The sequence below is a fragment of the Oncorhynchus mykiss genome, chromosome 22 (genome assembly GCF_057628025.1).
Source record: "Oncorhynchus mykiss isolate SJ-2025 chromosome 22, ASM5762802v1, whole genome shotgun sequence".
NCBI lineage: Eukaryota > Metazoa > Chordata > Actinopteri > Salmoniformes > Salmonidae > Oncorhynchus > Oncorhynchus mykiss.
In genome coordinates this window covers 21,450,768-21,478,231 of record NC_143043.1, presented here as the reverse complement: position 1 = coordinate 21,478,231, position 27,464 = coordinate 21,450,768, and the positions used below count along the sequence as shown (strand labels likewise).

At 41.5% G+C, this 27,464-nt stretch overlaps 2 protein-coding genes across 3 annotated transcripts; both read right to left on the bottom strand.

Moving 5' to 3' along the window:
- Positions 1 to 437: 437 nt before the first annotated feature.
- LOC110501549 (uncharacterized) lies at positions 438 to 15,437 on the bottom strand. Its single transcript, XM_090216407.1, has 9 exons — positions 15,423 to 15,437; positions 13,038 to 13,205; positions 7,929 to 7,980; positions 7,525 to 7,714; positions 7,373 to 7,409; positions 6,852 to 7,096; positions 2,194 to 6,655; positions 1,989 to 2,067; positions 438 to 637 (listed from the first exon to the last, which is right to left on the bottom strand). Exons 1-9 carry the CDS (start codon positions 15,435 to 15,437, stop codon positions 483 to 485), a joined length of 5,403 nt encoding a protein of 1,800 aa, XP_090072533.1. The 3' UTR covers positions 438 to 482.
- Positions 15,438 to 20,593: 5,156 nt separating this feature from the next.
- On the bottom strand, positions 20,594 to 26,864 carry LOC110501548 (glutaminase kidney isoform, mitochondrial). Of its 2 annotated transcripts, none has more exons than XM_036958925.2 (5): positions 26,735 to 26,864; positions 22,620 to 22,686; positions 22,252 to 22,328; positions 21,961 to 22,024; positions 20,594 to 21,681 (listed from the first exon to the last, which is right to left on the bottom strand). In XM_036958925.2, exons 3-5 carry the CDS (start codon positions 22,310 to 22,312, stop codon positions 21,531 to 21,533), a joined length of 276 nt encoding a protein of 91 aa, XP_036814820.2. In that variant the 5' UTR covers positions 22,313 to 22,328; positions 22,620 to 22,686; positions 26,735 to 26,864; the 3' UTR covers positions 20,594 to 21,530. The 2 variants fall into 2 exon arrangements, with proteins under 2 accessions (XP_036814820.2, XP_036814821.2); XM_036958926.2 differs by having other exon boundaries at positions 22,625 to 22,686.
- Between the last annotated feature and the right edge of the window lie 600 nt (positions 26,865 to 27,464).

Genomic DNA, 27,464 nt, shown 5'->3' with positions numbered 1-27,464 from the left:
AAGACCACTCGAAACGTTTGACCCAAGTTAAACAATTTAAAGGCAATGCTACCAAATGCTAATTGAGTGTATGTAAACTTCTGACCCACTGGGAACGTGATGAAAGAAATAAAAGCTGAAATAAATCATTCTCTCTACTATTATTCTGACATTTCACATTCTTAAAATAAAGTGGTGATCCTAACTGACCTAAGACAGACTTTTTACTAGGATTAAATGGCAGGTATTGTGAAAAACTGAGTTTAAATGTATTTGGCTAAGGTGTATGTTAACATCAGACTTCAACTGTACCTAGAAGTCCACACTATTCTTATTTTTTTTAAATGTATCTTAAAAGTAAAAGTAATATAGTCAACTATACAACTTCTACTACTACTACTACTACTACACTTGATATCATCCAATAATATATAATGAAAAACACTCAACATGAAGAATTAATGCAATTATGTTTATTTCAAATATATATTTTGAAATATAGATTAGGTGCTCTTCTTTTTATAGCAGGAAGTAAAGGGACTGGACAAGGCTTTGCCTATAGCTGAAAACATCCTAGAAATTAGCGAACGCTTCTTTGGTTTCTTCTTGATGGAGCATACACTCTCTGTTCGGCAGGATTCTTGATCATTGACAATTGCTGGAAGAAAAAAAATGTAAACATAACACTTTCTTTAACTGACCCTAGTTAGTGTGAATAATTAGTATTGCATTATTATTATTTACATTGTAATATTCTACAAATTTACAAATGTAGGGCGGCAGGTAGCCTAGCAGTCTCAATCCGCCTATTTAACGCAGAAGTGTTACATAGGCCCCCCCAGGGCTTAGACTATTTAGTGCCAAAATGAAGGGGATAAAAACATGCAAAAAATATATATACATATAAATAAATAAATATATATATATTCATCAACTTTCTTATATCTCTCAGATTTAGGACAGACACTTCAGTTCCATGTAGTGAATCTGTTATTCAATGCGTTTGTATGGGCTAATAGCAGTAAGGCCGATACAAACCCCTCGGCCTAGACAGGGCTTAGACTCTTGTGGGTTAAAAAGCATGATCATTACAAAGGTGCAACTCGTGCTGGAGACAATAAAAGGCCACGCTAAAATGTGCAGTTTTGTCACACAACACAATGCCACAGATGTCTCAGAAACGGAGAAAAATAGAAGCAAGGAAAAACGCTGGTTGACTAGTTTTGAGGGAGCGTGCAATTGACATGCTGACTGCAGGAATGTCCACCAGACCTGTGGCCAGAGAATTGAATGTTTATTTCTTTACCATAAGCCGCCTTCAATGTCATTTTAGAGAATTTGGCAGTATGTCCAACCGGCCTCACAACCACAGACCACGTATATGGCGTTGTGTTGGCTGTAGTGTTATGGTGTGGGCAGGCATAAGCTACGGACAACGAACACAATTGCATTTTATCAATGGCAATTTGAATGCACAGAGATACCGTCACGAGATCCTGAGGCCCATTGTCGTGCCATTCATCTGCCGCAATCACCTCATGTTTCAGCATGATAATGCATGGCCCCATGTCGAAAGGCCTGCATACTCACCAGACATGTCACCCATTTAGCATGTTTGTGATGCTCTGGATTGACGTGAACAACAGCATGTTCCAGTTCCCACCTATATTCAACAACTTCGCACAGCTGTTGAAGAGGAGTGGGACAACATTCCATGGGCCACAATCAACATCCTGATCAACTCTATGCGAATGAGAAGTGTCATGCTGGTGATCAAATGGTGATCACACCAGATACTGACTGGTTTTCTGATCCACGCCCCTAGGTATCTGTGACGAACAGATGCATATCTGTATTCCCAGTCATGTGAAATCCATAGATAAGGGCCCAATGAACGTATTTCAATTGACTGATTTCCTTATATGAACTGTAACTCAATAAAATCTTTGAAATTGTTGCAAGTTGCGTTTATATTTTTGTTCAGTACACATTTGAGTGTATTGACTTACCTGTTTCACTGATAGCAGGGGTCTGGTTCTGGGAAGGTGTTGGAGTGCAGTGGTTCCTCTTGTTGACCTTCTGAGTACACTGGAAAACAAACAGTCATTTGTACAGTAGGAGAAATTGCACACAAAAGGTATCAGTGTTTACCATCATACTGTACGTAATGAATAAAAATAATCTTTATAATTTGTATTTTGATGACATATGTACCTTTGGGTTGAATCCACAGAGAGCGTTGAATCTTCCTCTCTTCTTTTCCTTTCTACCAGTTGTTGGAAGCCCAGAATTACCTACCTCGTCACTGCCAAGTGCATTGTGTGATGACAACTGAGTCATGGAGGGAGGTGAAGAGCTAGCCTCATTGCATTTAGTTAGCAATTCCCTAGTTAATGATTTGACCAGGGCATCGTCAAATGCATAATCCGTTGACTTCATTGCAACCTGGAGCATCTTCTCTGACCCAAATTCTTGAAGAAGCCCCTTGTAGACAGCCTTGAAAATCTTTTTGATTTTCAGATTCTGGGGGTAGGCTTGAGTTGGTTCAAGGCCTGAGGTGCCACAGAACTCAGACAGAATCCTCTTTGTGAGAACTCTTGATGTTTCACCAATGTCAGAGGATTCCAGTAATGTGATAGGGGTGATCATTGACAGCAATCTAATAATCAGTAAAAGTACCAAAGTGGTGTAGTCATTGCTAGTGGAGTCAAATGATGCATGTGTATCAGAGTCCATGGCTGATGGAGTTGATGGATGCACAGAGACACTAGACATCTCCAGATCATTGTTGTCCATCTTGGATTCCACCTCTCCTAAAACTTGAATATCCACAGTTCCACCGTTGTGTGCGCTGCTGCCAGACAGAGAGGGTCTAGGCAATGATTTGGCACTAGACTGACGGCTAGTGGTCATGAGAGCCGGTCTGTCAAAGTCAAGTGTTCCAGCATCAGTTGGGGACAACCCATTGATTATGTTCATCAACTCTGATAATTTTACTGATGAATTTGAGGCCACAGAACAGGTATCCATGACCTGATTGATCATTATATTGGTGAAAAGGCTCTTTGTGTCACAGTAAACCTGTGAGGAACTAATGGAGATGGCAGAAGAGCTCGGGATAAGCCGACTTGTGTCCTGCAGAGAACCATCAGAGATGATAGTTTGGCAGAAACCGGATCCTTGTGATGGTGGAGGAAGCCAGAAGATAACCTGCTGTAGCAGACGTTTTATTGACTCCTTAGCAAAGGAGTACACAAGGTCAGATGGAAACTCCCTGGATTCTTCAGAAGCATTCAATCCTGTCTTCAGCTTCAAAAGAATAGAGTCAGACACGCTCTTGCCAGCTGGCACAAAAAGAGCCTGGGGGGTGTTGTGACTTTTTATGAGCTCATAAACTTTGTCAGTGAGCTCATGTGAGAAGTTCTGAAGACCGTCCCTGGGGCTGAGTCTCGCAAGTCTTCTTGTAAAAGAAGTGACATCATCTGCAGTGGCTATGTGTTCCGTATCTTCTCTTGGAATTACCTCCATAACAGTGTCAACTATGGCAGAGATGGTTTGCCTTGTGTAATTTGTTGACCCTTGTGAATGAGTTGAGGAGTCACTCATATCAATGACCGAACTCCTAATGATAGGACAATAGCTTTCAACAGGCCACTCATTGGGGACTGGAGTGCCTGGAAGAGAATTTGTAAAATCACTCTGGGACCCTCTGGTCATGGCAGAGGTGATGGACAGGGAGGACTTTGAGGAGGATGGCCGGTGTATCTCGTGTCCATCAGTTCTCACCATGTCAACATCCTCCAACATGGAGCCCACGATGGAACGAGTCAAGAGGCCCTTCTCTGAGGTGCTCATCCTCTCTGACATAGACACTCTCCTCTGGATTGTCATCAGAATCTGACTAATTAAGGCTTTGGAATAATTTACCATGCTGGTCTGGCTGCCCTCATGTTCACTGTCAGTCATTTGTGTAGAAGTAGCTGTTCTGCATATGGATTCGGCATGTTTGGGGGCCTCAACCACATTGTCTAGGAGGACCGGTTGTTGCTGGGCAAAAAAGTCCTTGACCTTGGTGAACACATTTTTGAACAGGTTAACAGTGCCTGGCCAAATTATCTTCCCTTTCACATTGGCCCCGTTGTGAACACTGACAGGAATGGTTGAAGCTGACAGGGATCTTTCTAACTGGCCAGACACTGAAGCATCAGACATTCTAGTCATCTGGGTGAAGTTATTAAGGTCTTTAGTGATGCTTATGACGATGTTGGATGCTGCAGAATTGGTGTGCAGAGAAGAGGTGAATAAAGATGGAGTTCCACTCTTCTGAAGGATTTTGACATCTCTATCATCACCATCATTACTGGACTCTGCACAAATGTCTGCACTTCTACCATCAAGGCTGGTATTTACAATGCCAATCAACCCTGATCGAAGGATCCCACCAGCCATATGTGAGGCTTTAGTTTGAAACTCCTCAGTACATAGTTTGTCAAAGGCTGTGGATTTAAGACTTCTAGAGGATGCTTCCTCTATATCATTATTGATCTCACCATGCATATTGTCCTGTGTATTGACAGCATAGTCATCAACATATAAATATGATTTGGAGGCGGAAAGGACGTCAATCTGAGAAACAACGGCATCCAAAAGCTTGGACAGGTCTTCTGTATCTCCTTTTAGACTAGAGAGGCATTCCTCCATGGATTCCTCAGAGTGATACACAGTGAGGATCTGACTAATGACCTCCTTGGTACAGGTTTGAAGGTCCGCTTGGATTTCAAGAGAATCACTATTACAAGTCACCTGTGAATCTAAACTTTCACTGGGAGCCTGTTTGAGAGTCTCGTCATGTATTGGTGTAACACCATCGATGACCTTCACAGAGTCTTGGCAGGGAGTGAGAAACCGCCTCAGCATTTCTCGAAATCTATGATATATAATACGAGCAGCAGAAAGGGTGCTCACTTTTGAAATTCTGAGAATTTCAGATTCATGTGCCTGCATGGACTGAACAATAGTCTCCACATCTGTTACAAAGGTGTCCAGTAATTTAGATGCTTCAGAGTCTCCCGGTAAGCTGGTTGTAAAGGGGTTGACAGATCTCAGAGCTTCACTCACTGCCTTTCTAGCCTTTGTCTGGAAAGACAAACTGGAGAGTTTCGTCATATTTATAACTGGAAGACTCTGGGTAGATTCACTGTTGGTGGTGCTGTCCTGCAGACCAAGTGGAAAAGTGAGATCGGAGAGACATTGTTCACTGTGTAACAACTCAGATGGTGAGGCGGAACAAGAACTGGTGAAATTATTCAAGTCAGACATGATGCCATCCACAAATAGATTGGCCTCCAGAGACTCTTCAGAATCACACTCTCCAACAGAAGATGAGAACTTCTCCATCACCTCAGTCTTATACAAGACTAGAACCTGGCTGGCAATCGCTTTTGTGGTGTCAAGGAGGACTTGGTCTTGCAAATACGTTTTGAGAGCCAAGAGGGGTTTTGGGGTCTCACTTTGTCCTTTTTGTTCATTCATGGATGAGGGCGTTATTACAAGTGGTTTACAAGAAAAGGAGTCCGATGTGTCAGCCTCACCATTACTGGAATGACCGACATCCAGGCACAAAGTTGGAACCATTGTGAAAGAATCTCTTGTGCTCTCCACAAATGTACTTGAGAGATCCCCTTTTTCTGGACAGGTAAGAAGCCTCTTCAGCGTATTTTTCATGTTGTAGTAACAACCAACAGTGTAAGACCAGATCTTACTCTGATGGTTTTCAAGAAGGATCTGCTCACTCTGTGCAGGAGAGCAGGATGACCTGATAGACTGGGTAAGATTGTCCATGTCTGAAACAAAGGTACTTACCAACTCAGAGGCTTCAGGGTCGATCATAAGGTCTCTGATCTCACCTATCCTAGGAGTTGGACTAGATGATGTAGTGCCAGACCAACATGATGTACAACCCCTGAATCTTTTAACGATCTCCCGGATCGATTCAGTGGCCTTGGTCTGAAACTCCTCAGTGAGTAGTCTGTCCATACTTTGTGTTGACAGACGAAGACTAGATTTGGCACCTTTGATATTGAGGTTGCTCTCTCCTTGTTTTAGCATCTCCTCAGAACTTTTACAAGATGCAAGCATCTTCATATGGTCAGCAACAAAACAAAGCAGTTCCCTCCTGTCGGGATCATTTTCCTCCTTATTGCTGAAGTTCAAAACAGTGCCACTGAGGGCTGTCATGACCTGTCCTGTTAAATGTGTCATATCCTCCTCAACACCATCCTCTCTGAGAACAACACTCTGCTCAACACTCTTCCCATTAATGTACATCTGAAGTATGTTGGAAACGCCAGACACCATCTCCTCAACCACCTTGGTGCTGGAGACACCACCACTGGCAAAAATGACAGGGGATATTCGCCCAGAGATGGGAGTTTGGATGGCCACAGAGATTATGGAATTGACCTTCTTTGACACTTCTCCAACAATAACCCGGGATAGACTTTGAGTGTCTACCTGGCCCTCTCTTTGGATACAGAGGACATTGTTCAGCGACTCTTTGAAGGAATCCTGGACACTAGTGAGGAGACTGTCCTCAGTGATCCCAAAAAAGTCACTGAGTGGCTCAGATGATATAGACTCACCATCTCCCTGAGTATTTGGCAACACTGTCTGAGACCTTTGAGAATACAAAGCAAACAATACAGCATTCCATATTCAATAGTAGACACTGTAGTCACATTAATGCATAATTCAGTAATCAGTTAAACTGGTCATTAAGAGTAAACTGTTATACAGATAACAAAACATATTTTCACAAAATGGGTTATGTGTAGTTAGGTGAAACCGGTTTCTTTAGGAATGACTGAACATACCCATTACGAGAGGAGCTTGATTTGGCCGTGCAAGACCTTGAGGATTTGCTGCTGCCTCTCGTTCGAACCTTCAGGTTTGTGCTAGAAGATCTCTCTGATTCTGTCAGAGACTTGCCGGATACTGGAGACACATGGCTGTATATCCGTACAAAACGGAAAATTGCAGGGATGATGACCTCCAGGATGGCCTCAGATACAAACCGCACAATCTCCAGGCACATCTCTGCAAGCAATGCCCTCATCACCTGTAGGACCGAAACAGTGTAGGTAGATAACTCATAGCCGGGCTCTGAAACAAAGCTCCTCGAAGAGATACCAACAATCTCACATATGTTCATGAGAATCATGAAAGTGGCATACGTTGGAAAGCATGAAAAGCAGTAGGCTACTAAAATGCTCTTTGAATGTAACTGTTTGTGATAATGTGGATGATACTGTAGATAGATAAAAGGCTTGTATCTAATTTTCTTGAAACATCTATTAATATATCTATGAATCATTTTCAAGGTTAAGCAACTTACAGGGTCCATCCTGCCAATGCTTAACTGCCTCCATTGCCTATAGGAGATAATTAGATGTTTTTAGTACCAAAAAGCACACCAACACACATACCATTTATAAAATCCTCCAGATGACATTGCATTCAAATACTACAATAGAAGTTTGGACATACTCCTCAGTAAGTTTTTCCAGAAACCGGATGATAATCGGGTTGAAAGCATCCGGATTGATTGGCGGGAGGTCAAGAGCCCTGGTCTGACAGGCCCTGGAGACACACTCACTTAGGATCTTTTCATTAGATTGTCCCTGGTGAGATGTCCCCTGAACTGCCATCCCAGAGGATTCCACAGATGTAGAGGGACCTGTGTCCAAAGCAGCATTCACCAAGGTAAAGAAGTCAGAAAACATGTAACCTTGTGAGGCAAGTATGTGTTAGCCAACTTTGTGTACTTTGAAGTTAAGTACCCAAGAAAGGATAATTAGTCCTATTAGTCCTCTGCTCAATAGATGTCCATACTAAATCACATTTACATGCAAAAGGATTACATTCAGTGAAATTTGAGTTCAATTTATGACCTGCATCTGTATCAGTGACCTGCTCCACTATGTTTCTCTTGGTCCTCTTGGTCTAAAAAGACAACACAGTCAATGATATACACGCAGATACTGTATGAAGCCATTCCAATACAACCCTTTGAGTAGAGCAAGGGTAAGACTGATTGTAGGGCTGTCCCCGACAAAACTAAATCTTTGTCGACCGAGAGTCGTCTTGTTCTTTCGACTAATTGATTGGTCGAAATGTAACAATTTATTTGTCCATATCAGACACTGTATTAAAATAAATGACAGTGAGTGCCTGTGTGACAGGCTCACGTTTTCTCACTCTCCTCCCTACTGCAGTGAAAAGGCACCACTTAACAGCAAGTGTTTATTGTGCTGTCCATGCTGACGACGCAACATCATTTCAGCCATTTAGTTTCTTCCTCGTTTCTGACTGAAAAGTTGTTACCGAAATCCCTAACTTGTTTACAAAAAGCATTACCTATTCCCTCAGCCTTGCTCTCTTATTGTGAAACATGTAAGCATCGCATGCATGTGACGAATAGGGCCTCACCTATAGCCTATCATAATCAAATCAATAAATTGGTTATAACAAACTCCGAACACAGTAATATCGACAGCAAAATGGATGCTGACGATGTGAAAAATAAACGCCAAACGGGTGAATGTTTACTGGTTGCTTACGTGGGAAAGGGGAAGTCAGATCTGTGGAAGACATTTGACTTAGTTGTGGAAACTACTGGTGATCAAGAAAAAGGAGGGTATAGGAGCAAGCTTTGCGTGAGTATTATGTGTGCCAAACAGTTGCTGTTTGATTACAATATTGTTTTTTTCTCACCATTTGGAACAGTGTAAACAACACAAAATAAATTCTAAGCAATACTAGTCTGTTCTAACGACAAAAAATTGTAAAGCCATTATTACAGCATAGCAAAGAATACGCTTTCTACGTATTCCCCAAGGTGTCTACAGCATTGTGACGTATTTTTACGCATTTATGTTGAAGAATAGCCGTAAGTGACCACATTGAGCAAGTGGTCACATGATGGCTCCCGCAGAAAATCTTGGGTAAAGTACAGAGGTAGCCATTATTCCAATCGCTTCTAATGAGAAACCAATTGTCCCGGTGGATATATTATCGAATAGATATGTGAAAAACACCTTGAGGATTGATTCTAAACAACGTTTGCCATGTTTCTGTCGATATTATGGAGCTAATTTGGAAAAAAGTTTGGAGTTGTTGTGACATTTTCCGGTCGATTTCTCAGCCAAACGTGAAGAACAAACGGAGCTATTTCGCCTACAAAAAAAAAATAATATAAAATAATTAATATAATAATAATAATATAATATAATAATATAAAATAATACTTTCCAAAAATAATATTTTTGGAAAAAAGGAACATTTGCTATCTAACTGGGAGTCTCATGAGTGAAAACATCCGAAGTTCTTCAGGTAAATGATTTAATTTGATTGCTTTTCTTATTTTCGTGAAAATGTTGCCTGCTGCTAGCAAGGCATAATGCTATGCTAGGCTATGATAAACTTACACAAATGCTTGTCTAGCTTTGGCTGTAAAGCATATTTTGAAAAGGCTAATATATTTAATTGGGGATTTTCATGAATAGGAATATTTTCTAGAGATATTTATGCCCGATGCGTTATGCAAATTAGTGTCAGGCGATGATTACGCTCCCGCATGCGGGATGGGGAGTTAGTAGAGGCTAATTAGTGTGCCTTGAATTCTATTCAAATCACAGACAGTGTCACCAGCAAAGCACCCCCACACCATCACACCTCCTCCATGCTTCATGGTGGGAACCACACATGCGGAGATCATCTGTGCACCTACTCTCACAAAGACATTGTTGGAACCAAAAATCTGAAATTTGGACTCATCAGACCAAAGGACAGATTTCCACGGGTCTAATGTCCATTGCTCGTGTTTCTTGGCCCAAGCAAGTATCTTCTTATTATTGGTGTCCTTTAGTAGTGCTTTCTTTGCAGCAATTTGACCATGAAGGCCTGATTCACGCAGTCTTCTCTGAACAGTTGATGTTGAGATGTGTCTGTTACTAGAACTCTGTGAAGCATTTATTTGGGCTGCAATGTGAGGTGCAGTTAACTCTAATGAACTTATCCTCTGCAGCCGAGGTAACTCTGGGTCTTCCTTTCCTGTGTCGGTCCTCATGAGAGACAGTTTCATCATAGCGCTTGATGGTTTTTGCAACTTGATGAAAGGTTCAAATTCTTGAAATTTTCCAGATTGACTGACCTTCATGTCTTAAAGTAATGATGGACTGTTGTTTCTCTTTACTTATTTGTATTTATTCGTTATTTGTTCTGGCCATAATATGGACTTGGTCTTTTAACTAATAGGGCCATCTTCTGTAAACCAACCCTACCTTGTCACAACACAATGATTGGCTCAAATGCATTAAGAAGGAAATACATTCCTTAACTTTTAACAAGGCAAACCTGTTAATTCAGGAAATGCATTCCAGGTGACTACCTCATGAAGCTGGTTGAGAGAATGCCAAGAGTGTGCAAAGCTGTCATGGCAAAGGGTGACTATGAAGAATCTCAAATATAAAATAGATTATGATTTGTTTTAACACTTTTTTGGTACCTACATGATTCCATATGTGTTATTTTATAGTTTTGATGTCTTCACTATTATTCTACAATGTATAAAATAGTAAAAATAAAGAAAAACCCTTTTGACTGGTAATATATATATATATATATATATATATATATATACAGTGCCTTGCGAAAGTATTCGGCCCCCTTGAACTTTGCGACCTTTTGCCACATTTCAGGCTTCAAACATAAAGATATAAAACTGTATTTTTTTGTGAAGAATCAACAACAAGTGGGACACAATCATGAAGTGGAACGACATTTATTGGATATTTCAAACTTTTTTAACAAATCAAAAACTGAAAAATTGGGCGTGCAAAATTATTCAGCCCCTTTACTTTCAGTGCAGCAAACTCTCTCCAGAAGTTCAGTGAGGATCTCTGTATGATCGAATGTTGACCTAAATGACTAATGATGATAAATACAATCCACCTGTGTGTAATCCAGTCTCCGTATAAATGCACAAGCACTGTGATAGTCTCAGAGGTCCGTTAAAAGCGCAGAGAGCATCATGAAGAACAAGGAACACACCAGGCAGGTCCGAGATACTGTTGTGAAGAAGTTTAAAGCCGGATTTGGATACAAAAAGATTTCCCAAGCTTTAAACATCCCAAGGAGCACTGTGCAAGCGATAATATTGAAATGGAAGGAGTATCAGACCACTGCAAATCTACCAAGACCTGGCCGTCCCTCTAAACGTTCAGCTCATACAAGGAGAAGACTGATCAGAGATGCAGCCAAGAGGCCCATGATCACTCTGGATGAACTGCAGAGATCTACAGCTGAGGTGGGAGACTCTGTCCATAGGACAACAATCAGTCGTATATTGCACAAATCTGGCCTTTATGGAAGAGTGGCAAGAAGAAAGCCATTTCTTAAAGATATCCATAAAAAGTGTTGTTTAAAGTTTGCCACAAGCCACCTGGGAGACACACCAAACATGTGGAAGAAGGTGCTCTGGTCAGATGAAACCAAAATTGAACTTTTTGGCAACAATGCAAAACGTTATGTTTGGCGTAAAAGCAACACAGCTGAACACACCATCCCCACTGTCAAACATGGTGGTGGCAGCATCATGGTTTGGGCCTGCTTTTCTTCAGCAGGGACAGGGAAGATGGTTAAAATTGATGGAAAGATGGATGGAGCCAAATACAGGACCATTCTGGAAGAAAACCTGATGGAGTCTGCAAAAGACCTGAGACTGGGACGGAGATTTGTCTTCCAACAAGACAATGATCCAAAACATAAAGCAAAATCTACAATGGAATGTTTCAAAAATAAACATATCCAGGTGTTAGAATGGCCAAGTCAAAGTCCAGACCTGAATCCAATCGAGAATCTGTGGAAAGAACTGAAAACTGCTGTTCACAAATGCTCTCCATCCAACCTCACTGAGCTCGAGCTGTTTTGCAAGGAGGAATGGGAAAAAATGTCAGTCTCTCGATGTGCAAAACTGATAGAGACATACCCCAAGCGACTTACAGCTGTAATCGCAGCAAAAGGTGGCGCTACAAAGTATTAACTTAAGGGGGCTGAATAATTTTGCACGCCCAATTTTTCAGTTTTTGATTTGTTAAAAAAGTTTGAAATATCCAATAAATGTCGTTCCACTTCATGATTGTGTCCCACTTGTTGTTGATTCTTCACAAAAAAAATACAATTTTATATCTTTATGTTTGAAGCCTGAAATGTGGCAAAAGGTTGCAAAGTTCAAGGGGGCCGAATACTTTCGCAAGGCACTGTATATATGTATATATATATATATATATATAAGCCAGGCACATTTAACAAGTATATATATATATATATATGGATGATTTACAAAGCCAGGCACATTTAACAATTAGGCTATTGTTTACAGACCTATTTAAGTTGGGATTTCCTCTCCTCAATTTTATTAGACAATTAGGCTAAGGCAAGGGCTGTTTCCCCATCTCTGCTGCTGCCTCTGCAGCATTGTTCTCAATCCCAATATGCTGGTTAACTTTGCTATTATGTACTAAGCAACATAGGGAAGGGCGCCAATTCTACGGCGCATTGAAGACCGTATCCAACGCGGGAGAAAGCGCATTTGTTATAAAATAATATTTGATTTATTAGTGTTGCAGCATTACTTTTACATAATATAACCATATACCATTTCAGTATCACGTCTTAGCGTGATGGACTGTGCCATCCCTGTGGCCTCAGCAATGGTTTAGTCAACTGAGACAGGTGCGAATCAGACAGGAGTCCATGTGCACCATGAAGAAAAAAAACTTTTGCGACTGCTCGATTTAAGAAATCCCAGTCAACCAACGGCCTATCGACCAAACAATAGACCAGTCGGCCAAATGGGGTCAGCCCTAGATTTACTATTAGGAGATGAAAGGGTATTGTATGGGCTATTTACCTTTCTCAGAACAACATGTTGTAGGGGCAGGTTATAGACATGAAAGATATCACAAATATCTACATCTCTGCTCAATCTATTCCCTTACCTTGACTTTATTTCTCTTCATGGCATCCTGTTCCATCTGAGGCAGGGGATCCTTCTTCCCCCCTTTCTCATCTTCCTCATTCTGATTATCAACAAAATCTCTCTCAGCTGCATCAGTATCAGTGCTCTGTTCAATTGTGGAACTGTTGGCACTGGTCCTCCTCTTGGTCTAAAAAGACAATAGAGTCAATGACATACTGTATGTTGCCGTGGCTATACAGGCCTTTGAGAAGAGCTACAGTAAACGATTGGTGATTGAATATTAAGAGATTAAGAGAGTCTGTTGTAAGGACAATTTACCCTCCAACCTTACAACATGTTGTATGGCATATTGGACAGGTTTAGTGTGTGGACAGGTGTGGACAGGTAAGACCTACGAGCTCATGCCTTTCATGCAACTTTTTTCAAATCATCATTCGAGTCACATCATACAGCCTTAGAATGTATATAGAATAAAAATGGATTGCCCAACATTTGTATCACAACTAAAGTTACATAAATAACTCTAAATTAAGCATAAAGGAGTACCTATTTCTTTGTTAACTGCTAAACACAGAATAGCCACATATGCGCACTCCCTCAAATCGTTTGGAGAAAACATTTAATTTTATTCAGCTATGTTCAATTGTATTCTTCATACTATAAAATAATATAAAATAATGCCATGGAATTCTAACGAAATATTGTCTGCTAAATTAACTAGTGTAGCTCGTTTATGTTCTTCTGTTCTTCTGAAATAGACTACATTTTAGACTGAATTTATTGTGATGGTGTAGGCTATGTTACATGGAATTATTAGACTTTTTAATATGTAGATGTTCCAAAGGTCTGCATCAGTGGTTTGTAGGCTATGCCGTGGAGGCCAGGATATGCTAAATGTGTTATGTTAATTAACGGTCAATTACTGTGAGACCAGCAGTTATTTGCTTGACAATCACTTGCTGACAAAATTTCATGACCGCAACAGCCCTAGGCATGGGTCCTCAAATCCTCAAAAAGTTTTACAGTTGTACAATTAGGAGCATCTTGACTGGCTGCATCATTGGTTGGTATGGTAATAGCACCGCCCACGATTGCATGGTGCTACAGAGAGTTGTGCGGACAGCCTAGTAAATCAGGCCAACCAACGCATCACCTGAGGCAAGCTACCTGCACTCCAGGACACCTACAGCACCCGATGTCACAGGAAAGCCAAAAAGATCATCAAGGGCAACAACCACCTGAGCCACTGCCTGTTCACCCCGCTATCATCCAGAAGAGAGACGGAAAAACAGCTTCTATCTCATGGCCATCAGACTGTTAAATTGCCATCACTGGCGCCTTAGAGGCTGCTGCCCTATATACAGAGACTTGAAATCACTGGCCACTTTAACAATGGAACACTATTCACTTTAATAATGTTTATATATTGTAACGACCCTGGGGTTATAAGCGCAGATATCGACTCTGCCACTTGAGCATGCTTTTGGGGCACAGTCGATAGCACGCTGGACTTCGGGCTAGAAGGTTGAGGGTTTGAGACACATTACATATTATGCATTACTCATCTCATATGTAAATACGGTATCCTTCCGATTCTACTGTATCTTAGTCTATGCTGCTCTGACATTGCTCATCCAAATATTTATATATTATTCCTTTACTTTAGATTGTGTATATTGTTAGATATTACTGGAGCTAGAAACACAAGCATTTCGCTACACCCGCAATAACATCTGGTAAACATGTGTATGTGCCAAATACAATTTGATCACCAGGGCTGTGCTCCCTGTCATCCAGGACCTATATATCAGGCGGTGGGGTGGGAAAGGAAGGCCCTGAAATCGTTAAAACTCCAGCCACCCAAGCCATAGACTGCTTCGGCACAGCAAGCGGTACCGTGCATCAAATCTGACACCAACAGGCTCCTGAACAGCTTCAATCGCCAAGCCATAAGACTGCTAAATAACTAACAAAATGGCTACATGGACGGAGTGTACAGTTGCATTTTTTTTTACAGTACATCTTTTCGCTATAAATACACATAGATCCTATTGCCTGATATCAAGATTCGTAATTAATGCGTTATGGAGTCACCTATTATTATAATAATTTATGTATAATTATTATAAAAAGCCTACTGCTGTTATCTTTGCAAGGATCAAATTGTATGTATAACAAGTCCCATAGGTTTTTATAATGCATATATTTGTTTACAATATTAAAAATTATAATATTAGCGGCACATTAACGTTAGCTCACACCGCCACCCAGCTGCCACTACTTGCGGCACCCCTATCGGCATGTCCTGTATACCCTGTGGTTCCTGCCGCAGCATAAAAAAAGACGGCGCAGCGGTTCCTGCACCACTGCATAGGGCTTCTCTGTTAGCAATTCATAGGCTTACCTTATTATCCTCCATGGTTAAAGTCTATGCCTGGAGCCTATGTTCCCATCATGTAAAACTTTACCAAGTGATTACCAAAGAGATAAACTATCGCATTTTATACGGCAACACAGGCAACGTCATAATGTGAATGAACTTTTACGTAATAAAACAACTTCTGGGATGATCTGTCAATCAATGCGATCAGCGACGCAATACTGGATCCCCATACCACTAAAAAGACCACTCGAAACAATAAATACTGGTGTATTAGCTACGTTTCCGTTTTCTTGTACAATAATGTGATGAGACAACAAATAAATAAGTAAACAACAGCCGACAACAATGATGAGCAATACATAACATTGTAAATAAGAATGTGTTCTTATCTGACTTGGCTAGTTAAATAAGGTTAAATATTTTTTTTAAATTAAAATAAATCAAATGCAGTCATTTGAGAAGAACGCTTGAGGGCGACTTCGAACCAGTTTTGAATGAACAAGGACAGACGCATGCCATGTGTTGTTGGGTCAGAGGCGAAGGTTCATAGTTGAAATTCGAAAAGATGGTGGCGCACGCAGAAATACGCGTGGTTCACCTTGGTGGCAGCAAAATAAACTTCAGAGAGCCAGTTATTACAAATGATTCCAGGTACATTGTAGCTGACATGAGCTAAACCTGAATTAACTGCATGTCACAAGTATGGCATGAATGCAAACTGTAGCCATGGCTAGCTACAAGCTAGCACGTTAGCTAACGTGTTGCTGTATAGCTACAACACAAGTATTCTAATCTTGAGAGAAACGTAACGTTGGTTATTGTTGTCTGTGGTCCTGTAGCTCAGTTGGTACAGCATGGCGCTTGCAACGCAGTAATTATGGGTTTGATTCCCGGGAGCACCCATACGTAAAATGTATACCTGCATGGCCATTGCTTCCCGCAAAGAAACATTGTTTATACAGACGACTCGTTGCAGAAGCTTCCTTACATAGTCTTGCGTCCTTGATCAACCAACTCAAACGAAGATAACGTTTCCACTTAACAGCGGCATATTCAGTACCTCTAGGAACAATACTTTGCGGGACGAATCAAGCATGGTCGTAGCCAAGTCGCGTTGGGTAAAAGTTATTACTAAAATGGGTAAAAGTTGGGTAAAAGTTATTGCTAAAATGGCTTATACACAGAACCAGTGTGCAGTGGTGTAAAATGTACACAATTGTCATACATGACTTAGTCATTTTCTATTAAGGTATCTTTTCTTTTACTCAAGTTAAAGTCACCCAGTAAAATACTAGATTAATAGTCTAACAGTGTTTGGTTTTATATATACTTAAGTATCAAAAAATGTAATTGGATAAAATATACTTATAAACCTATAAATAATTTCAAATTCCTTATATTAAGCAAACCAGACTCACCATATTCTTGTTTTTTTTAATTTATGGATAGCCAGGGGCTCCAACACTGACATAATTTACAAATTAAGCAGATATAGATTAGAATGTTAGATTTGAACATTGTGCAATGTTATTGTCCATTGTGCCAATGAAGCTGTTCTTATGCTACACCCTCGGAGTGTGGTGTCAGGAAAATAACCTCACACTCAACGTCAACAAAGCAAAGGAGATGATCGTGGACTTCAGGAAACAGCAGAGGGAGCACCCCCCTATCCACATCAACAGGACAGTAGTGGAGAAGTGGAAAGTTTTAAGTTCCTCGGCGTACACATCAAGGACAAATTGAAATGGTCCACCCACACAGACCACATGGTGAAGAAGGCACAACAGCGCCTCTTCAACCTCAGGAGGCTGAAGAAATTTGGCTTGTCACCAAAAACGGTCACAAACTTTTACAGATGCACAATCGAGAGCATCCTGTCAGGCTGTATCACCGCCTGGTACAGCAACTGCACAACGCATCACTGGGGGAAAACTACCTGCCCTCCAGGACACTTACACCACCCGATGTCACAGGAAGGTAAAAAAGATCATCAAGGACAACAACCACCCGAGCCACTGCCTGTTCACCCTGCTATCATCCAGAAGGCGAGGTCAGTACAGGTGCATCAAAGCTGGGACCGAGAGACTGAAAAACAGCTTCTATCTCAAGGCCATCAGACTGTTAAACAGCCATTACTAACATTGAGTGGCTGCTGCCAACATACTGACTCATTCTCTAGCCACTTTAATAATAAAAAATTGGATGTAATAAATGTATCACTAGTCAGTTTAAACAATGCCGCTTTCCAGAGCAACCCGCCAAAGCCCCCACCATTTCTCCTTTACCCAAATCCAGATAGCTGGTGTTCTGAAAGAGTTGATAAATCTGGACCCCTACAAATCAGCCGGGCTAGACAATCTGGACCCTCTCTTTCTAAAATGATCTGCCGAAATTGTTGCAACTCCTATTTACTAGCCTGTTGAACCTCTCGTATCGTCTGAGATTCCCAAAGATTGGAAAGCTGCCGCGGTCGTCCCCCTCTTCAAAGGGGGTGACACTCTAGACCTAAACTGATACAGACCTATATCTATCCTACCCTGTCTTTCTAAGGTCTTCGAAAGCCAAGTTAACCAACAGACTACCCGCCATTTCGAATCCCACCGTACCTTCTCCGCTATGCAATCTGGTTTCAGAGCTGGTCATGGGTGCACCTCAGCCACGCTCAAGGTCCTAAACGACATCATAGCCGCCATCGATAAGAGACATTACTGTGCAGCCGTATTCATCGACCTGGCCAAGGCTTTCGACTCTGTCAATCACCACATTCTTATTGGCAGACTCGACAGCCTTGATTTCTCAAATGATTGCCTCGCCTGGTTTACCAACTACTTCTCTGATGGAGTTCAGTGTGTCAAATCGGAGGGTCTGTTGTCCGGACCTCTGGCTGTCTCTATGGGGGTGCCACAGGGTTCAATCCTCAGGCCGACTCTCTTCTCTGTATACATCAATGATGTTGCTCTTGCTGCTGGTGATTCTCGGGTACACCTCTACGCAGACGACACCATTCTGTATACTTCTGGCCCCTCTTTGGACACTGTGTTAACTAACCTCCAGACGAGCTTCAATGCCATACAACTCTCCTTCCGTGGCCTCCAACTGCTCTTAAACGCAGGGAAAACTAAATGCATGCTATTCAACCGATCACTGCCCGCACCTGCTCGCCTGTCCAGCATCACTACTCTGGACGGCTCTGACTTAGAATACGTGGACAACTACAAATACCTAGGTGTCTGGTTAGACTGTAAACTCTCCTTTCAGACTCACATTAAGCATCTCCAATCCAAAATGAAATCTAGAATTAGCTTCCTATATCGCAACAAAGCATCCTTCACTCATGCTGCCAAACATACCCTCGTAAAACTGACTATCCTACCGATCCTCGATGATGTCAGCTATAAAATAGCCTCCAACACTCTACTCAACAAACTGGATGCAGTCTATCACAGTGCCATCCGTTTTGTCACCAAAGCCCCATACACTACCCACCATTGCGACCTGTACACTCTCGTTGGTTGGCCCTCGCTTCATACGCGTCGCCAAACCCACTGGCTACAGATTATCTACAAGTCTCTGCTAGGTAAAGCCCTGCCTTATCTCAGCTCACTGGTCACCATAGCAGCACCCACTCGTAGCACGTGCTCCAGCAGGTATATCTCACTGGTCACCCCCAAAGCCAATTCCTCCTTTGGTCGTCTTTCCTTCCAGTTCTCTGCTGCCAATGACTGGAACGAACTGCAAAAATCTCTGAAGCTGGAGACTCATATCTCCCTCAGTAGCTTTAAGCACCAGCAGTCAGAGCGGCTCACAGATCACTGCACCTGTACATAGCCCATCTATCTACCTACCTCATCCCCATACAGTATTTATTTATCTTGCTCCTTTGCACCCCAGTATCTCTATTTGCACATTCATATTCTGCACATCCTACCATTCCAGTGTCTAATTGCTATATTGTAATTACTTCGCCACCATGGCCTATTTATTGCCTTAACTCCCTTATCTTACCTCATTTGCACTCACTGTATATAGACTTTTTGTTTATTTTGTTCTACTGTATTATTGACTATGTTTTGTTTATTCAATGTGTAACTCTGTGTTGTATGTGTCGAATTGCAATGCTTTATCTTGGCCAGGTCGCAGTTGCAAATGAGAACTTGTTCTCAACTAGCCTACCTGGTTAAATAAAGGTGAATTAAAAAAGATAATAATATTTACATACCCTACATTACTCATCTCATATGTATATACTGTACTCTATACCATCTACTGCATCTTCCCTATGCCGTTTGGCCATCGCTCATCCATATATTTATATGTACATATTCTTATTCATTCCTTTACACTTGTGTGTATAAGGTAGTTGTGAAATTGTTAGATTACTTGTTAGATATTACTGCACGGTCGGAACTAGACTCGCATTAACATCTGCTAACCATGTGTATGTGATTTGATGTGTTTGAATGTTTTCCCCATAAAACCTACCACTGCTTTGATTTCTAATTGGTCAGTATTGGTTTATGCTGTGTTAAAATGTGTGTTTAAGCAATAAACAAATTAAAAAAGAAAAACTGGTTGTAAACGGACTGCGGTAGCTATGTTTTTGGTATCGCTCATGTCATACTGCGTGTCATTCCTCAACTGTCTGGATTTTACATTCATATTGGACCTCCACAAAACTGACACACTAAATCAACAAACTGTTTTTGTACATATTCAAGTAGCGATTCATAACATGCAAATACAATCAGTACATGGCTTTCCATTAATTTCTTAAACTCATTGGAAATGAAATGGAATTCAACTATGCTATAATCCCACTGAATCATGAATAACCCTCATTCAGATGATTTTATATGGTCCTTTACACACCAGCTCCGTGAGAAAATTAGATCCTGGCCAAAGGCACAAGTTCATTCAAAAAGTGTGAGACATCTAGGATGAGTTTTTGATAATATTAATGTCAACTGCCATATGTTTATGTACAGGTCCAACTGGTTTCCTCCTATTTGCAGACTACTGATGCCAGACTAGTGTTTTATCATGTGGCCACAGATACTCCCCTATTCTGTCAGTGGTTCCAGATCTACAACAGACAACTGTGTGCACATAGCATACAGTATTGAGCAATAGAGAAGTAAAATTTCATTGTTATGAGAAAATCATAATACAAAAAAAGAACACTAGACCAGAAATATACACACATTTGTTTTAAAGTGTCTTGTGCCGCCTCAAACAAAGTACAATAAAATGAAATGAAAGCTAAAGGGAATATGCAGTAGGGTTGATAAAGGTCAAGATAAGTTTGACTGGGACTAGTGGAAGCGTAGGATGTTTGGTAACCTAAACTTGGTAGGCATCCTAAACTTGTTTACTTGTGACAAAGTAGGCTCCAGGACCATATAGTGCTTCTACCCAAGTGGTGGCCCATCATGTCTTTAGGAGCTACAGTCTTTTTCATGTTTTCCAACCAGGCATTAACCAAGACATATAGCTAGAATGTTATGGAGTTATATTAGTGCCAACATAAACTGATTTTCAGATTCAACATCATATCGCTCCATAGACTCTAGTGTGCCTGGTTTGGCCAAAGATTACTACACATTGTGGCCATCCAGGAAAAATACCAAACTGCTAAACTATTACATTCCATTAGATTAAGTATTGGTACTTGATATCATTACATATATTTACTTTATGCAGTACATAAATATACAATTTACATGTAGCAGCATATGTATAATAATATCACTTTATATTGCACACCAATGTCACAAAGATTCAATCAGATTCTGCCCTTCGATTTGGGACTCACCACACACACACACACACACACACACACACACACACGGTGAGGGAAAGGTTAGAGGACGAAAGAGGAAAGATACAGCAAAAATAAGCAACACCGTCACCAAAGCGCACAACAAAAGGTAAAGAAAAACACTTACAGTAAAACAAAGGAGTATAACAAATGTAAAACACATTTAATCAAACACACAGTTCAGAAATAAAGTCATCATACATAGTTGACAAAAGTCACTCCAAAAAGTGTTTATCCCACCAAAGAAACAGCAGTCTATTAGAGAGGATACAAAAGCAGCGTGGCGCCATCAACTGGCTTGGATGTCTACACTACAGCAGACCGCCCAGGTTGTTCTCTGCTGTCTCCTTGTCCTTCTTGGGGGCCTCTTGTGGGTTGTACTTGTTTTGATAGACCTGGAGGATGGTGACCATGTCGTGATGGCCAAAATGCAAGACGTCTTCCATTGGGGTCTTATCCCACCTACCGGAAAGATAATGAGCAGTGTGACTGACTGAGGTTGGACTGGCCTACAAAGGTATTAGTTTTGGGAACTAACACGACTCTTCAGGTGTGAAAATGCTATAGGTTACAGTTCAAATAAATCCCTCATGGTTGACCATAAGTGTTCTTTTGAGTGGGACTACATTGTAGACTCTCACACAAGTTTATGATACAGTCTCTCATCCACCCACACCTACCTACCCACCCAAAACACACACACAGATAAGACAGACAGGCGGACAGACAAAGTGGCCATACCTATCAATGGGAACAGGGTTCACTTTGCACGCCTCCAAGAGGAAGCTCACCACCTCTGCATGTCCTGAAAATAGAGCAGATGACAGGGTTATTTAAGAAACAAACACACACTCCTACACACTTTCCCACTCACACTGCAGCAAAGATGTCAAACACTACACGGTGCAGTAACCGAGGGACAACAAATTAACCCTACGACACAGAGGGGGTCTGCCAAACACTCCCAGATGACCCTGACACACACACAATCTGTCCCTGTGTGTGACAGGAAAAGGAGGCTGTGAGAAGTACCTTCTGCTGCTGCCACATGTAAAGCCGTCCTGGAGTCATAGTCCCTCTGCTCCATGTCCATGGAGGAAAGAGCAAATCTGCAGACATACAGAAACAGGTCAGCAGTGTCACGAGATGGACGATAACGGCCAAAGAAAGAAGACAGAGATGCAAAAGATGATTTAGCACTATGAATGAAGATCTAATCATTCCATTGTCATGAAATTAACATGATTCAAATATGTTATAATTTGCATTTCATGGACAGCAGGACTTTAGTGCCGTTGTACACACTGAGGGACAGTCATTATGTTTGGTGTGTTTCTGTGAATTTGTGTGTCCACGAATCGCGTGTGTTAAGGAAGAGAGTGTGTAAGAGAGTTGCATACTTGACCTCCTTAGTGCTGAGACGTCTCCGGTGTAGGCAGCAAACAGGAGGTTGATGACAGACTTGACCTGGAGTGAAAAAAGAAAGCAGTTTGTGAAACCAGGCAACACACACAGGCAGCCAGGGGGTGTGTGGGGGACATGTGCCAGCTAAAGGAGAAGCAGAGTCACACCCGTCAAATCAGTACTTCTGGATACCAATAAACTCCTAACAAAACCCCTAGGCAATGGCAGTATTACTTTAATTATGTGAATCTGAAAAATATCTGGCAGATTGAGGGATTTCTCGTTTACTGTAATAACCCGAAGTAAAATGCTACAGCGAGCCACTCATGAAGTCAGCAATAACTAGGAAACTAAATGAGAAAAAGTAAGAAAACTATAGTTTAAAAAATATTGGCATCCCTAACTAGAGCCGAAAGGAATAATGCTAAGAATGCAGTTGTAGTGCATTGTAAGACTGGCCAGAAGTTCTTATTACCCCTTTATAATGTCTAAGCAGGGGATATTGCCAGTTTCGTTAGCCAATGTTTCCTATTTTAAAGTGCACACAGTCATGTTTGAGGAGCTACCAGTATCGATTACAGACCAAATACTATGGTTGGATTCTGGCAGTGGGTTTTTAAAGAGTTGATTGGAGAAATAAAGGTAGAGATGAACATGTTGGGTGTAACACTATGGCACTAGCATAGAAATAGAGTGATGGAATACAATTTGAGCTTATTCTCTTTTCACAATACACTTACTTGAAGTTCCCATGCTTTAACAGACTACGTGTGCGTTTTATGGGAGGGAAAGCAGTCTAAATTGAGGGCCTTGCTGTATTGCAAAGTTATTGGTCTGCAGTAACCTTCTCCAATCTAATCTGACAATTAACCACTAGAGGGTGCTGAAACATTACTGAAGGGATAGTGACATTGCCTTGAGTAAATTCTCTGTTTTTCCAATTGGGTGTTGGTGGTGATATTGTGGGTAGAGCTCAAAAGCTTCAAAGACATTGTTATGTGAACCTCTGGTTGGACCGGAATTAGATGCTTTATATATCAACTGCACTGGAGCTAATGAAAATAGTGAATTGAAAACAAAAACAGTAAACAGTGCTGGGGAATCAGAAGCATAAAACCCTTGCTTCACATTCACAACAAACCAGTAAAAACAAATAAATTGATACATTTCTAAATTTAAGTACAATATGGAGTTATTACCAGTTGAGAAATGTTTTACTTGGGGAAGAACAGTTCTGCAGTATAACATATCTGATGCATTTTGATGAGGCTGCACAATGCTTTCCAATGCAGAGACACAACTGCCCAGAATAGAATATAAAGGAGCTCCACATCACAGTAGAACACCAATCAGAACAGAATGAAGCAGGGCAAAACTCAGCATAGAGTTGCATAGAGCAGAACTGAACACAGTAGACTAGAGTAGAGCACAGGCATTTAGCAGATCAGTTGCACACAACTCGGGAGCAGAACAGAACTAGCTAGATCAGAAAATAACATATACGAAATGAGATAGCAGTAGAGCAGAGAGGCCCGGGAGCACCACATGAAACACTCACCTACAGCTCTAACCATCACTGGGCTGCATTCAGCAGAGCACAACATTGTGAAACGTTCAGGTAGGAATATATTGTGTAGAACAAATATGCCACTCTGACATGTAAGAAATCATGTCAGCTCTGTTCCTACAGAAAATGGCTCTGCTCTATATACCAATGTTGTCATGATGTCTTTAAATAATCTTTCCACATCTGTGATCAAATGAACACAGTGGTGTTGTGCTCACATCTTCACGTCTAGATACATGCTGGTGCAAGACGAAGGGATGTTGTATAATATACCAGTCAGATTTGGATCGAACCGTTCTGGATGAAAGAGCACTGAGTAATACTGCAGTGAATCTCACACCCAGTTCCATCTCTGAGATTTTTGCTGTGGATTAAGCCCCCACTGTGTGAGACAGAGAGAGGTAGTGACAGAGAGAGGTAGCGACTGCTTCTCAAAGAGAGTGAGAGTCCACATGGTGTGGTACAGCCTAAGGGCAGAGAAACTGAAGCAAAACAAAAAGGGAGCAACCTGTAGGCTAGTTAGGATAAAACACATGCAAACACACCCAATGTGGGGCTGAGAATATCTGAATATCTGAAACCCACCCAAGTGGCCAAGGATTTTGAGTCTGTATGGAGGCAGCAGCCTCTCTGTGTTAGTGATGGCTGTTTAACAGTCTGATGGCCTTGAGATAGCATTGTTTCATTCTCTCAGTCCCAGCTTTGATGCACCTGTACTGACCACCGCCTTCTGGATGGTAGCGGGGTGAACAGGCAGTGGCTCGGGTGGTTGTTGTCCTTGATGATCTTTTTGGCCTTCAGGTGCTGTCGGTGTCCTGGAGGGCAGGTAATATTGCCCCCGGGGATGCGTTGTGCTGACCGCACCACCCTCTGTAGAGCCTTGTGGTTGTGGGCGGTGCAGTTGACGTACCAGGTGGTGATGCAGCCCAACAGGATGCTGTCATTTGTTAATCTATACAAGTTTGTGAGGGTTTTAGTTGACAAGCCACATTTATTCAGCCTCCTGAGGTTGAAGAGGCGCTGTTGCGCCTTCTTTACCACACTGTTTGGTTGGACCATTTCAGTTTTTCCATGATGTGTCCCGAGGAACTTAAAACTTTGCACCTTCTCCACTGCTGTCTCGTCAATGTTGGTAATCAGGCCTACAACCGTTGATGTACATCAAGGAACACAGTTGCCAACAAAGAAAGCACACTTGACTTCACTCAACTCACCAAATAAAAAAAGGTTAAAAACAATGCTGCAAGACCGGAGAACAAGCTTTTTTTTTTATTACCACAATTTCCCCCCCAATTTTGTGGTATTCAATTGGTAGTTACAGTCTTGTCTCATCGCTGCAACTCCCGTACGGACTCAGGAGAGCAAAGTTCGAGAACCGTGCGTCCTCTGAAACACAACCCAACCAAGCCGCCCTGGTTCTTGACACAATATCCACTTAACCCGGAAGCCAGCCGCACCAATGTGTCGGAGGAAATACTGTGCACCTGGGCGACTGTGTCAGCGTGCACTGCGCCCGGCCTGCCACAGGAGTCACTAGTGCACGACCGGCTGCAACAGAGCCTGGACTCGAACCAAGAATCTCTAGTGGCACATCTTAGACCACTGCGCCACCCAGAGCACAAGCATATAGACCAAGCTCACACAGGTCAAACACAATGCATTCTGGGAGTCTCTTCTGATTAGTTCCATTTACTCTGATCTCAGAGGTGAAAGGGTGCACTGCATCCCACACAAGACCCCTGCCAAATCACTCACCCCCTCACCGCTCCGTTACCAGCTCAGGTTGAACTGTGACCTGAAGAATCAAGCCTAGTCACAGAAACGTTATCAAACGTTTTTATGGCACAGAAATGACCAGGTAATTACTTGGAAATGATATGGTAAAATGGTAGTTACATAATAATAACCAACAAGTTTACTTTAAATTACTGATTGTTACAAATTTGTTAGGATTATTTAAAACTGCTAGTTACCGTTTTAGTACCAACCAGATAGCAATTGTGTTGAAAGTAAGTAAATAAAGGACCTATTGATACCACATAATGTCCTAGTAAATAAATACCAGTGCAAACAATATCGTAACATAAAGGGCCATCAAAAAATATTCTGTTAGCCAAGAAAACTAAGAAAGGCTGAACAACTTCAGCTGAGTTCATTTGAGTTAAAACCTTTTCAACTCTGAGCGGTTGTTTTGGACCTGGTACCGAGTACGGCGAGTTGGGGAAGGAACAACAGCCCTCGTCTTTAAAAAAATATATAACTCAAATCTTACTCCTGGCAATGTCATAAGAATCTCCCACTCCCACCACCTACCCCCATAAAGGCCAAAAATCATGCGCTAAGGAGTTTGCAATGTAGGTCAAGTCACAAAGTGCAGACATTTAGTATGCATGGAAAAGGTACACCTTGGTGGTCATTGTAAAGCAAGGCATTTCCTTCTCCATCCACATGACCTTGTATGCCTCCTTCACATGCACCGTTGATCTATTTCACTTGTTTACAATAGGAAAAGTGAATAGGGAAATACGTTTGAAGTTTCCTCACCTGTCTGTGTCTTCTTTCAAAAAAGGTCGTGGCTGTGAATACGGAGTTTTCGCCCTCGCCCCTCCAGAAACATATTTCTCAATGCTAAGGATCCGGATCTTGTTCTGCGCATGTGTTATTTTACGCACACTACGTAGCTGCTGCTAACACTACCTCTCCCTTTATGTTTCTCTCTACTCACCCTCTTCTGAACCATGATCTCTGATTCATATTTCTGAACAGCTGAAATAAACATTTTAACGAACATTCCCAAAATATGTATTGAAGGCTATACAACCTTCTCTGTCTGTTGTAATGGATTTTGCAGTTGCACGCGCAGGACTCAGTCCCGACACATTGCAAAAACCATCAGCATTTTGTGTGATGATATAGGCTCATCTTTATAGTTGCTGCCATATCGTAGCCACTTGGCAGAGCTCCTGAAAAAAGAATGTAACTCCCCACTTCCGAGTTTTGCATTGAGGGAAAAAACGATCTCCTCTTAAGGATCCATCCCTTTTTTTCAATTTTTGCCTAAAATGACATACCCAAATCTAACTGCCTGTAGCTCAGGCCCTGAAGCAAGTATTGGCACATTATTGGTACCATTTGAAAGGAAACACTTTGAGGTTTGTGGAAATGTTAAAGCAATGTAGGAGAATGTAACACAATAGATCTGGTAAAAGATAATACAAAGAAAAAAACAACCGTTCTTTTGTATTTTTGTTGTACCATCATCCTTTAAATGCAT